Source organism: Medicago truncatula, chromosome 4, assembly GCF_003473485.1.
Source record: "Medicago truncatula cultivar Jemalong A17 chromosome 4, MtrunA17r5.0-ANR, whole genome shotgun sequence".
Classification (NCBI taxonomy): Eukaryota; Viridiplantae; Streptophyta; class Magnoliopsida; order Fabales; family Fabaceae; genus Medicago; species Medicago truncatula.
Genome location: NC_053045.1, coordinates 582,979 through 597,325, shown reverse-complemented (window position 1 = coordinate 597,325; position 14,347 = coordinate 582,979). Strand labels below are relative to the sequence as shown.

The 14,347-nt window shown below is 32.9% G+C and overlaps 2 protein-coding genes across 2 annotated transcripts; both read left to right on the top strand.

Annotated features, from left to right (window-relative positions):
• Positions 1–246: 246 nt before the first annotated feature.
• LOC11419463 (F-box/LRR-repeat protein 2) lies at positions 247–1,608 on the top strand. Its single transcript, XM_003604128.2, has one exon. The coding sequence runs from the start codon at positions 247–249 to the stop codon at positions 1,606–1,608; it is 1,362 nt and encodes a 453-aa protein (XP_003604176.2).
• A 7,832-nt stretch (positions 1,609–9,440) lies between these two features.
• On the top strand, positions 9,441–11,067 carry LOC11421758 (F-box protein CPR1). Its single transcript, XM_024782399.2, has 2 exons — positions 9,441–10,768; positions 10,866–11,067. The coding sequence occupies exons 1-2, from the start codon at positions 10,106–10,108 to the stop codon at positions 10,953–10,955; spliced, it is 753 nt and encodes a 250-aa protein (XP_024638167.2). The 5' UTR covers positions 9,441–10,105; the 3' UTR covers positions 10,956–11,067.
• Positions 11,068–14,347: the final 3,280 nt, after the last annotated feature.

Here is a 14,347-nt window from a genome sequence, read left to right as displayed (position 1 = left end):
TCAATTTTTTTAATTTTAATAGTTTTTATGGCAAAAAATTAAGTTTTCGAAAATTTTAATTTTTAAAGTTTTTTTTCGGAAAAGTATTTTCAGATTTTTTTCGGAAATATTTTATGATTTTTAAATTTATTTTCAGATTTTTTAAATAATTTTTGTTTTTGAATTTTTTTAATTATGTGGACTGCCACGTGGTAAAAGTTGCACAGTCTGCAACTGCCACGTGGCGAACAACATGCCAAGTCAGACATGGAGTGGGGCCTCACTGAAATCTCATCTTTTCCATTGAACATCACATCGCTCAATCTCGCCAACAGCGCCTTGATTCCCTTAAACGGGCTGCGAGCATTCTCCCAAAATATTACAACTTTGACATCTCTCAATTGTTCCTACAAGGATTCTATCAGTACCACCGACTTGTTGCTCATCTCGGACTGTTTCCCTTTGCTCGAAGAACTCCACCTCAGTAAACCTGCAATATTCCGCGGTGACTTCCTCAGTGGGATGGAGACTCTTTCGTTGGCACTTCCGAAACTTCGTAAGGTTAATCTATCTCGTCATACTTACCTCAATGACCAATTGCTTTTTCAACTGTTCAACAACTGGAAGCTTCTCGAAGAGGTCATCATATTTGAGAGTACCGGCATAACAGATGCCGGTATTGCTTCTGCTCTACGTGTGAGGCCAACATTGAGGTCTTTATCCTTTCACAATTTTTTCAAATCGGACAACATTTCAACTTTGTTTGCACTCATTAAGAGCTGTACCTCACTTAGTGATATCAAAATGGAATCACCTAGTGATGTCACAATGAAACACACATGTATGAAGGAAAAGAATGCGGAAAATTCTAATTCTTTGGTTGATTTGGCTGTATGCCCTCAATTGAAGTCTCTATCCTTGGCTCACAATACATGGTTAAGTGATGAAAACATTATTATAATGTTTGCTTCCATTTTCCCCAATTTGCAACTACTTGATTTAAGTTATTGCAATCAAGTGTCTAATTCTCTGACGAGGGAAAAGATTGTGGAGAATACTAATTCTTCAATGGAATTTGTTGTAAACCATCAATTGAAGTCTCTATTCTTGACTCGCAATACATGGTTAAGTGATGAAAACATTTTAATGTTTGCTTCTATTTTCCCCAATTTGCAGATACTTGATTTAAGTTATTGCAATCAGATATCCGATAGTATTTGTCAAGTTTTAAGATGTTGTAAACTTAGGCATTTGAACTTAGCTCACTGCTCAAAAGTGAAACTGCGTGGATTGAACTTTGAAGTTCTCAAACTCGAGGTGTTGAACTTGTCATATACAGGAGTTGATAACGAAGAACTCTATCTGATTTCAAAGAGTTGTCGCGGGCTTTTGCAACTGTTACTTGAGCATTGTTATTATGTTACTAAAAGAGGCGTGAATCATGTGGTAGAAAACTGCACACAACTGAGGGAGATCAATTTGAAGAACTGCTATAAAGTGCATAAAAATATTGTTGACTCGATGATATTATCAAGACCATCATTGAGAAAGATAACTGTTCCACCTCGTTACCGTTTCAACAACAACAAGAGGGAGCTCTTCTTGGGTCATGTATGCCTTCTCGGCTAGTATTTTGCAACTCTTCTGCCGAAGTTTTCCTTCTCTGCTTGTATTTTGCAACTTTTCTGCTGAAGTTTGAATTTTGAAATAAAATGTTTTTGTTTTCTGATTTACTTCTCCAAGAAATTACTTTTTAAAATAAATTTGTGTATATGCTCATCAGTCTCCTCGTATAATTGTTTGAGTTACTGCAATGCAAACAATTGGATGCTATATGCAGTTTGAATTAGTATTGTTTTTCATTGCTTTAAACATTTTTTTTTTTAATTTAAACAATAATGACATTATTAAGCAATAATTTGCAAGATGTTTGCTTGAAATAAACGGGTTTATCATCAGAAGTTCTTAAATCTTTCAATAATTTTCTTTTTCTATTACGCTAGGTTACATTGAACTAAAGGGTTTTATGTTGCAAAAACTACATGTGGCTATCACTTACTTGCATGTACGGCTAATAGTTCTGACTCAATTTTGTATCATACCACATCTCTGCTGCTGCAATTGCTTGATCTAGAAGAGGAACATACAGGTAACAAAAAGTTCTTAATTTCATGGACAAGTTGCAAGAGTGGCAGGAAAATAGTGTTAGTTCTTGCTATGAAAAAAATAAATATAGAGAAACTGGCAGAGGCTGAAGTTTCTTCTGATGCTAAAAAACTTGTCTGGAAACTAACAAATAGGTTCCACTCTTTGCCTGGTCAAACTTATAATTTGGATGAGCCTCGTTATCAATGTGATCTTCGAATGCTAAGAAAACGATATTTACGATACTACTTTTGATTATTTGATATGTCGTCTTCCACAAAAATATCTCTTATTCCATGGAATATTTGATTGTGATTTTGTGAGTGCCAAGTTTGCCAATATTGTTACCTTCTTTGTTCTAAAATTAGTAGTGTTAGTATTTTCAATTTCTTAGTTTTTGCGTGCCAGGTTTGTATGAATGCAGAGATAATACCTAATACATTAACATGATTTGGTTAAAGTATGAACATGAGGATGGTCAAAGGTTTGGAGTAGAATCTTGAACTAGTTTGTATTAAGGCTGAAAATCAAAGAGAAATTATATGGCTATGAACATTTATTATGGAAGACAGCGTAGAGTCAATTATTGTTCAGAGTAGAATCATCAATGTTTGATGCTTAATTTGATCTCCTTGTGTGTTAGTGTTCATATTCCTCTATGATTTTTTGACACTTGTCCTTTTTTAAAACATTTTTTTTTGTTAACAAATATTGACACAGAACATTCATATCCAAACAAATATTTGTCGCTAATCAATTAGTTATTAGTTGAATTGTGTACAAAAAAAAAAAAAAAAAAGTTGAATTGTACATTTTTAATATCTTTTAAATAAAAATTAAATTAATTATAATATACTAATTTGAGTCTAATATAGACTTTGAGAAATTAATTGTCACATGTGGCTTATGCTTTGAAGTAGTTGAAGGTTCATGAGAAGAGTTATCCGACCTATGATTTAGAATTGACGGCAGTTGTGTTTGTGTTGAAGATTTGGAGACACTATTTATAATTCACAACTAGGCATGGCAACAAAACCCATGCCCATGGGTTGCCCAAACCAACCCTAATTTGACGGGTTTTCCCCGATTTGACTAGGTTTGGGTTTTTCCCGATTTCAAAATAGGGTAATGGGGATATATGTACCCACCCCGAACCCATACCCAAACCTTACCCGAATGTAGAAAGGTCATATTTTTGTTTTTGTTAAGGGGGTTGATAGTGATATGTCATGTTATTTGGTTTGATAATTGTCATGATATAAGAACTTTCACGGATAGTTAAAGGAGCAACCGAATTATTCGGTAACAAAATGTTAAAATGAGCGCAAATTGTTGGATAATACATTATAACATTAGCATTGAAGCTTAAAAAAAAACTCTTTTTTTATTAAAAAAATTGATTCACTGCGAGGACGGGGATGTGGTGGGAATACCCGAACTCATTGGGGACGGGGATGGGATTCAATTTCTCATCCTCATTAAATATGGGTAGGGTAACGGGTAAGTATATGGAAGTAGGGGATGGAAATGGGGAAGACAAAACCCGTCCCCACCCCGCCCCATTGCCATGCCTATTACAACTATACCCGTTTTTTTATTACTTTTAAATTCTGTCACCTAACTCATTTTCTTTTCGTCTTAAAAATTGTGCTACATTTTTTTTAGAATTGCGCTACTTTAGCTACGGATACATTACAAAATTATACTCCACTTTTTAATTTTATTCAATAACTAATTAATCAAAGATACATCGTCTTATCCACTTTTTTATTATACTCCAATTTTTAGCTACGGATACATTAAAATATAAACATTAATGCAGTATTTCTATTAATTAAATTTTTATTTTACATGAAAAACATCGTTCATTGTTTGCACCGTTCCGTTGCAGATTTTATATATTTATATATGCAGAATTTTTTTTTATATACATATATGAGAAAGTTGATATGATAAAATATTGGAAACTCATGATTATTTTCATTATAAACATCAATGTTGTGTTTTTATTAAATAAATATTTATTTTATATGCAAAACATCATTCAATATTTATTTCCTTAAAAAAAAAATCATTCAATATTTGTTGGCCGATTATAAAATTAAGGATATCCTGAGTTTTAATAAGGACAATTATGAAATTTTTAAGGATTTTTTTTCTTTCTAAAACATCAATGTAGTATTTCTATTAAATAAATTTTTATTTTATATGCAAAACATTATTCAATATTTTTCAGACAATTATAAAATTAACGAGATTATGAGTTTTAATAAGGACAATTATGAAATTTTTGTGGATTTTTATTTATATATATATATTGTTAGTAGATATGACCATTATCTGTAATTAATTTTTTTTAAAACAGATAAAATAGTTTTATAGTTATCCGTGGAAATTATAAACATTATGCGTTATTAATTTTTTTAAAAACAAATAAATTAAATTTTACAAAATGACCATTATGCTTATAAAATTAAGGAAGTTTTAACAAACACTGTTGTGTGCTGTACTTCCATTTGTATATATTGCTAGTAGATTTCCTTTGAATAAAACCCTAAAACCTTATACCATAACAAATCTATCGCTAGCCGCAGGAACAGATATCAATATGAAAATGATTTTGTTTCCTTTAATCGTTGTTGTTATAATCGCGGTAGCACTAATATCATTTGCAGTTGTCCTGAATATGAAAAAGAAGAAGAGAAGTAAAGAGTTTATCAAATCGACAAAGACAATAGCAACACCACCAAAAACAAAATCACCACCAAAGACAAATACAACACCAACAACAACAGACTTTTATTTACCTGATGACTGTTGGGAACGTGTCTTCAAATTCATCGTCACCAACAAATTCATCATCAGCAACGAATACAGAAACAAGAATCGTGATAATTACTTGATATTGAATTCTCTCTCCTTAGTCTCCAAACAGTTTCTCTCCATCACCGACAGTCTTCGATTTTCACTTGCTATCTGTACTCCAACAGTCCCTTTCCTTGATCAGCTCTTCAAAAGATTCACCAACCTCTCCTCTCTCTATCTCTCGAGCTACTACTATAAACTCGATGTACTTTTCTCTCAAATTGCTTGTTTCCAATTGAACATCACGTCGATCATTCTTCGCCACAAACCTATCAATCCAGCAAATGTGTTCCTCATTGCTAATTGTTTTCCCAATTTGCAACAGCTTAATTTGACTGGTTGTTCTGGCATGTCTGACGAAGGGATTACTCATGTTTTAAGGATATGTTGTAACATTACACATTTGAACTTAAGCAGCTGTAGAAATGTGAAGCTACGTGGAATGAACTTTGAAGTTCTAAAACTTGAAACGTTGGATTTATCATGTTCAAGCGTTGATGATGAAACACTCTATGTGATCTCAAAGTACTGTCGTGGGCTTTTGCAGCTGTCACTGCAATATAATCAAAATGTTACAGAGAAGGGAGTGAAACACCTGGTGGAAAACTGCACACAACTGAGAGAAATCAAGTTGGAGGGTTGTTATAAAGTGCATAGTAGTCTTCTTTGCTATACTCAACCTTCTTTGCTAAAGTAAGATGTTATTTGTTTTCAAAATTATTTCTTAAAGAAATTACTTTTAAAAAAAATTGCATATGCCTGCCAGGTTTTGCATGATAAATGCTTAATTAAGTTTTTGTATTTTGCAAGTAGTTGGGTGTTATATGTAGTCTTGAATGATATTACTTGGATAGGATTCTTGTGTAATACTTATTGAAGTTCCTATTGTCAGCATGAGTTTTCCATACTTGTTACAACACAGTTTTATGTGTTGTACTTTTTGAATATATAAACTCAATCAAATCTCAATAAAACATCTTCGATTATCTGCTTAAGTATTTTTTTCCTCAGAAGATTAAATCTATAAAATCTATTATGATTAAATCTACTTACTTTTATAAGGCTTGGATTTTTTGTTGTTGTTGTTGTAATGATGGTATAGTCGGGAATCATAAGAACAATACAAGATATCTAAAACTAGACAAACGATGACAATGTGAGCTCCTTCAATTCTCTAGACGAGTGTTTTTCACTTATTCTTACACTTGCCACTGTGAAGTTCACTTTGAGAACACAAATCTGTAAAGGAAAATGACAATAAATAGAAAGATTCCCAAGGAAAAGACAATACCAACTTTGTTGTGTTCATAAGAAAGGAAATGAAGTAAGCACAAAAATAAGGGGTTTTTAAAAGACATAAAGCATGTGATGATGGATAAGGGAGAAGCTTAAGTTTTTATTCCTTAGCATGATGGTATGTTAAGTTGGAATTCTATTTGTTATGTGATGTATTTAGTTTCCACAACAGTCTTATTATGTTGTATCTAATTCTAAGATTAATTTTAAGTACCTATATGTGACTATTTATAGATAAGTTGGTTATTCACAAATTATAATTTGTAATTAGTTTGTGATTATGATACTTTGTTACTTTTGATCCTGTAGGGCATGTCTTGGAAAGCTTATCGATTCTTAAAATTATGTTCAAGCACAGTACGTCGAACCAAATATTATGAGTCGCGAGATCCCAGCAGAAAAATTAATCAAACTAAGTAGTTTAAGTTTCTAATTTTTCTTTTACATTGCTCTTTCATTTATTTTTGCAAATTGTTATTCAGCACAATACGTATTCTGAATTATCATAGTTTCAATGTTTTTGACGACAAATTGTAGCATGGCCTATGATTTTGAAGTGTAGTATGTTCTAGTATAAACAACTGTATAAAACTTGAAAGATATAAACTAAAGTATCAAATAAACTTAAACACTAATTTATGTATGGGCTTTGCAATACCAAAAAAAAGTGTGGAAATTCACTTAGACTCATGTCTTGTTACAATTATTAGAAAACCCTACATCTTTGCAAATTTTGGAAAATTACAATGGAGACCTTTCTAATGTTCTTTCATCTGAGTTCATTAACTGAGGGGACAATAATAAAAACCTGTAAAAAGGTTGCCAACTTTTATCAAATAGCAGCTCTCAATTAGACAGTATCGATCAATGAGTTTGTCTATTGGTTTTGTTGTCACAACTTTGGAATGGTTACCAAGCTTAAGGGCCCTAAGTTTGGTTTTATTAGGAATCTTGGGTCCACTCTTGGTAAGATTCATAGGTTATCTTTGCTTGATGTTTTGGATTTAAACTTGTATTTCTTATTTGCACAGGTTTTTAAAATTGTTTTAAAATGAAATTATGATGGAATGTGAAAATTCATGTGAGGTCAGGGCTGGAGCCACACACAAGGTTGTGTGGGCTCGTGCCTGCACAAAACTTTCATAATTTTTTTTTGCAAATGTTAACTTGTGTCCTCAAGGGTACATGTTAAGGAGTTTATTATAGAAATATACGTATTAAAAATTGTGCATTTGACTTCTTAAAAATTAAAATGTTATGTTTTGCAATGCAAAGTTGCTCTTTTTAAATTCCTTAACATGTGCCCTAAGGGTACAAGTTAACATAACCCTTTTTTTTTTTAATACTATTACTAGATTTAGCCTAAGGCAAAATTATGATAGATGTGTTGAAGATATTGCAGGAGCTTAAGAATTTCAAGGAGTTTTATTTTTGTTGTTACAATCAATTTGTATGGTAGCAGGCAACCGTATTGATTGAATTGCAAATTAGAAAGCATGATATATAGACAAATTGCTATATCCAGCATTTTTCTTCTAAAATATGATAAATCGTAGAGAACTATTAATGCTTTCCAAAATGGAATCTAATATATAAATAAAATTATGCAATTCGTTCCTTAACTTAATTTCAAGTAATAGTTTCATCCTTTAATTTTTTTTTGTCCCGATTTAGTCCTTTGTGTTATAAAATGCAATATCTTGTCATTTTTATGAGATTTTTTCAATGGAATATGATTTTTTAGGTTTGTATGATAAATATTTGAGTTTGTTTATGAGTTTGATGATTTTTATTGGAGTTTTTGATTATTATTTTTGATAAAAAAAGGATAACTATGTTGACATTTTATAACATAAAGGACAAAATTGAAGAAAAAAAAGAAGATAAATGATGAAAGTGTTATATAAAATTAAGTTAAGAGACAAATTGTGTAATCTTGTCTAAAATTATATGTATATTGTGCCCCCACTTTTCAACATTTCTGGCTCCGCTTCTGTGTGAGGTTACAGTCTCCACCTCTAAAGCCCCGATACTCCAAAAATCGCGAAGAATCGTATCTGACACATATCCGATACCGATACGCCCCGATATGTGTATTAGAGAAGTATCGAATAATTAACTTCTTTTAAAAAATATTTAAATTATCGATACGTGTCGGATACGACTAACTTATACACCTGATACGGCTAAATAAACCGATACTTCATTTGATAGGGGGGCAATATTTTTTATTATTATTTTAGCTTTTACTTAACCCACTTATTTTATAAGAAGAATCTTAACCCACTTCATTTTATAAGAAAAATAATAATAAAATAAGCAATAAGAAATAAATATAATATAAATACACAACTAAGTGGAAGCGTTTGTACTAAAAAAAAATATAAGTGGAAGGGCAGCGCTCTCTCTATCATTCTAAAAAACGATGGAATTGGAGGGTGCAATAATGGTACATAAGGAAATCCTTATGAACCCTGCATAAATCTAGAAATGGTTTCTGTGAGTTCACAGAAACCATTTCCACAGCAAAATAGTTTTTGCATAATTTTATGCAGGGTGCTGAAAAACCATTAAATACATGTAATGTTTTTGTAGTCACAAAAACCATTTCTGAATTTATGCAGGGTGCATAGGGATTTCCTTATGCACCATAACCGCACCCGGAATTGGAATGGAACCCAGGTTGAGTTTCTCACCGTCAGCTATTCTCCTCCACTCCTTCTAACTAAACGATTGCTCCATCTCAACATCAACATCTTCAGGTTCTCCACTCTGATTCTCTTCTCTCTACTGCTCTGTTTTCTATTTACTTCTATTCTCTCTAATGTTTTGTTCTTCTCCCTTTAATATCTTCTTCTCTCTTTAATCTTCTCTTTTGTTTCACAAAAAATGTTTACTTTCTTCTTTGTAAGATTGTTTGTATTAATGATTGTCTTTAGCATATGTAAACAATAAACCCTAGATTTACAGAATATTAAATTTGATTGAACAATAAACAAAATGTTAAACAATAAACAAAAAATGTTTACTTTCTTCTATTGATTGAATTTGGAAGGTGTAAAATAGGTTTGTTTGTTTTTTTTTTTTTGAAGAAGGTTTGTTTGTTTGTACTTCGTAATTGATAGAAATTGCACTTGGTAAATGATTTTGATAATGTCTTGTTTATGATCCAAACATGAGAATCTATAATGTTTTGTTTCCTGTATTGATGATTTTGTTTTGCATTGTTTCTGATTTTCCTTTCACAGGATCAACATCCACTTGAATTCAATTGGTTGCTTTCATCATTCTCTAACCTTCCCATGGCGGATCTTCCATCTGATTTGTTGACCGAAATCATCTCTCGCTTGCCACCACAACCTATCCTCCGATTCCGATTAAGTTCAAAATGGCTTAAATCCATAATCGATTCCCACAACTTCACTAACCTTCACCTCAAAAACTCCCTCAATTTTAACCTCATCCTCAGCCACGACTCCGAATTTTACCAATTTGATTTCCCTAACCTAACCACCACTGGTTCGCTCTACCATCCTTTGACTTCGAAGTCTGACGTCGCTCTTCTTGGTTCATGTAATGGCCTTCTTTGCATCTCCAACCAAGTAGACGAAATTGCTTTCTGGAACCCTAACATCCGTAAACATCATTTCATTCCTTATCCCCCTTCTCCTCACCGTTCTATAGGCGCTACCTTCCATTTTGTCGTACACGGCTTTGCTTACGATCCATTCTCTGAAGATTACAAACTCCTCAGAATCTCTTCTTCCATCGATATAATATGTGAGCGTTTTGATTCACAAGTGACTCTCTTCAGTTCGAAATGAACTCATGGAAAGTACTTCCAAATATGGCACACGCTATCGCCTCATCTCAAGACATGGCAGTTTTCGTTGAGAATTCTTTTCACTGGGTAACCATTCACGAACTTGACAATTTTCATCAACCCGCCTTAATTGTCGCGTTTAACCTTGCCCAAGAGATTTTCAATGAGGTTCCTCTTCCTGAAATACTAGCATCTACTAGCCAGGATTTTGGCACTAATCTTTCACTTTTGGGACAGTCTCTTTGTATGCTTCTGAGATATCAAAATATGAATAATAAAACTACTAAGGTTGATGTTTGGGTAATGAAAGAATATGGATTTAGAGATAGTTGGTGTGTATTGTTTACTTTGGAGGAAGTGTTTTTCAGTAGACCTTTTACACCATGGAAGCCTTTAGGTTATTCTGGTGATAGAAGTAAAGTTCTGTTGGAAGTAGATTGTGAGGAGCCTTGGGGCAATGGCGATATCAAGATTGAATGTAAAAAGTTGTTTTGGTATGATCTCAAAAGTAAAAGAGCTACCTGTGTTCCAGGAATTCCTAATATCAATAAAGTTATGATTTATGTTGGAAGCCTTCTACCACCTTCCTTGCCTATTGATGATAACTATAATTACATGAAGGAGAACCAACCAAGATTGAAATGTGAAAGTAAAATGCAGGTACTTATGGTTTATCTAAATTTTTGCTCTGTTTAAGTTATATCACATCGTGTATGTATTTTGATGTTGAAATAACACGACTGTTTTTTCATTATAGGTCAAATTGAATCGCCCTTCTTGTCCTGAAATTGACATTGAGAAAAAGCTAAGGAAGAACAAAACCGGATGCTTAAGTTGTCTCTGGTGATTGAAAATATTATTTTTAAAGACTTAGTTATGGTTGTAGAACTTTGACAGTGACAAATTCACTTTACTGATCACCTCCAAGACTTTGTTCTTGTTTTCTTTTATGTATTTTGGTTTGGATGCTCATGGATTATTATGCTCTTGATAATTCTTATTCTTATTTAGTAGAAATGATAAAAGCTATTTTGGCATAGGCATGTGCATGAGCATCATATCACCATCAATTTAGATGTCAATTAATGAAACTGGTTGATTTCTTGAAATCCCTTTGCTTGAGAAATTATTGTTAGAATGATGGGGGCCATGATAGGAGAGATTACTTACGGATCTATTTGTACCCCCACTTAATTTTTGCATTGGTAGTTATCTTATAAAATATATTTGTCAAATATATTTGTGCTGTTTTTTTTAATAATTTAGATAAAAACATTCATCAGACATTGAAAAGGCATTGATTAGTATTTTTACTTGGTTAGCATGACATGATATTTTTACAACACTGCAGCAGTATGTAAAAGTTTTCATAACTTGGTTTCATTGTTATGTCTTTCTTTTTAATCGAATGTAATACAAAATTCAAGTCTATTAATTTATATGAATGAAAACATAGCTTATGCAATTCAGTCTTTAAGTCTCATTCATCGACACCTAATTGCTAAATTCCTATTAAGTAAAGTTAGAATAGGGTGATCAACTGTTATTGAAATATTTTAATGGTGTTCCAGAAAATGGAGTGAAACATGGTAAACAATCGCACACAAATTAGACAGACCAATTAGATCGGTGTTACTTTGTGGTGCATCCTAATGTTGTTGGCTCGATAATATCACGTCAAAGATGCATTGTTTGTTAGCATTCTCAAATTCATTTGTCTCCTTCACAATAAGTATAACTGCACATATACTCCTTAAATTCATTTGACTCCTTCACTACATGTATATGTAAAATATAGCATCAGTAAAGCACATTCCCATCCCCAATGTTGTTTACCAAACCCAGTTTTGCAAGTATGCACCCCTCTCTCCCCATGCTACTAATTCCCTACGAAATTAAACCAATTATGTCCCATATCGATGTCAAAGAGATGACACCACAGTTCAGAAGGTGCCCCTGCAACTGTTTATGTTTTAGGTTGAGCGCTTGCTAACCCTTGCTTCCCTTTTGCGTCAGGTTCTCTCTTAGGCAACACACAACAACCCTCAAAAAGACATAATAATTCTCTCTCTTAAGAACCAAATTCCAACTTAACCAAATCCATTACGCTACCCAACAAGTCACAACAACAAAAAATTATTGACAAATTCCAACTCCTCACTGCACAAAAAACATAAGAAAGTCGCTCGATGTGAGTTAATTATTATTTATTTATCTTTGATAAGTTCCAAAATTTGATTGAATTTTATAGCGAAAAGAATTTGTTGAATACAATTTTTCACTGAATACAATTTTTCAGTTTTTAATAAGATTGAGTTTCAACTTTAATCTTTCTGACCTAATTCTTCGAAATTGTGGGACATTCACTGAAACTCTCTAAGTCCTCTCCACAATTTGTTTCAACTTTCCAATCTTTCTAACCCTTAATAAAACCCTAAAATCTTCACATCGACCACTCGGAAACAGAGAAACTCTCTCAATACCGACAGCGGAGACAACAATGGTTGTAGCAGTGCTGGGAATGTATTTTTTAATTCCTCAGTGAAAACCGGTATTTGGATTCTCTCTCCCTTGTCTCAAAACAGTTCTTCTCCATCACGAACCGTTTTAGATTCTCAATCACCATCAGTGATCTAACAAGTGATTGCCTCAGTCAACTCTTCCAAAGGTTCCCTAACCTCACCTCCCTCAACCTCAACCCCTACGGTAACAGATTTTGTTGGATTCCCGCACTCACCTCCTCCGTTAGAATCCAATTCACACAAACAAATAGTTTACACAATTCTAATTCCTCCTTTGCGAGCCCTCAAATAAAGGATCTCCATTTGAATACACAAACATGGTTAAAAGATGAAACGGTCCAAACGATTGCTTCCGTTTTCCCGAATTTGAAATTGCTTGATTTGATCTATTGTCATAAAATATCAGAAAAAGGTATTTGTCATGTTTTAAGGACATGTTCTAACATTAGACATTTGACCCTAACTGACTGTTTAGGAATCAATATACCTGGAGCGAACTTTGAAGTTGCCAACCTAGGGGTGTTGAACTTGTCATTAACATATATTGATGATGAAGCACTCCATGTGATCTCAAAGAGTTGTCGTGGGCTTTTGGAACTGTATCTTCAATTTTGTATTTGCGTTACAGATAAAGGAGTGAAGCATGTGCTAGAAAACTGCACACAAATGAGAGAAATCAATTTGAGATGCATCTCTAAAATGCATGGTCATGATCTTGTCTCATTAATACTTTCAAGACCATCATTGAGAAAGTTAACAACTCCATATCCTTGTCGTTTCAGCGACAGAGAGATGGAGCTCTTATTGCGTAAAGGATGCATTGGCTGCTAGTAATCTAAAAGTGCATTGCTGTAGTTTGAACGATCTTAAATGTAGGATGTTTTTGTTTTGCATACTTTTTCTAGCACACTTTTCTCTGATGTCACTTCTTTGAGTTTTCTATATGTCCTACCAATTTCAAGAACCAACTTTATGTTATATTTTATTGGACAAAACTTATAATCATTAATTTATATACTTTTAATTCATACTTTTGGCTTGTCTTTCTATGCAAGGTCCCAAAATGAGAGCGTGTACCCAAGTGGGCTTAGCACATCAGCTGCGCAATATCATGCTCACGGCGTGGTAGATAGATAGTGAGGGATATGGGGAGTGACGAAAGAGGGATTACTGTGAGAATTATATTTTCTGTTGGGTAGAGAATTCTTTTTTATATATAGGAGCTTGGTTCTGAGAGCATTATTATTCATCACTTTGTAGCTATTTTGTACTTAAAGCAAATAATAAACTCTTGTTTTTCATTATTGATATAATTTCTCTGTCGATTGCTACTGTGGAATTTGGGTTTTCATCATAATATAACATGCGGATTATATTTTCTACTTTAGACCAAGGGTTTATTGAGAAAGTAGTTTCAACATGCGAGAGTTTTCTTTTTTCAAACAGTTGAAGTTTTTTTGTCATGAAATGTTAATGGTTTGCCATTTATTGTTCATTATGCTGAAATTTTATGGAAAATTGACATCTTTCTAATGCGCCCTACATCTTTGATGAAAATAAGTAATTATGTTTATATCTTACCATGCCAACAAGAATTATTCTATTTCTTATTGTGCCTGTTATGAAATTCTGTTTTGTTTGATGTAGATTCTAGAAATTTATCGACTAACTATTGTGTGAAGACTTGAAAAAACTTAACCTATTATGTTCCTCTATG

What these genes read in the sequence shown, in the direction of transcription:
- LOC11419463 (XM_003604128.2), top strand. Translation starts at nt 247, where the DNA reads ATGGAGTGGGGCCTCACTGAAATCTCATCTTTTCCATTGAACATCACA.
- LOC11421758 (XM_024782399.2), top strand. Translation starts at nt 10,106, where the DNA reads ATGAACTCATGGAAAGTACTTCCAAATATGGCACACGCTATCGCCTCA. An exon ending in AATGTGAAAGTAAAATGCAG is followed by an intron (nt 10,769 to 10,865) that starts GTACTTATGGTT and finishes TTTTCATTATAG; the next exon opens with GTCAAATTGAATCGCCCTTC.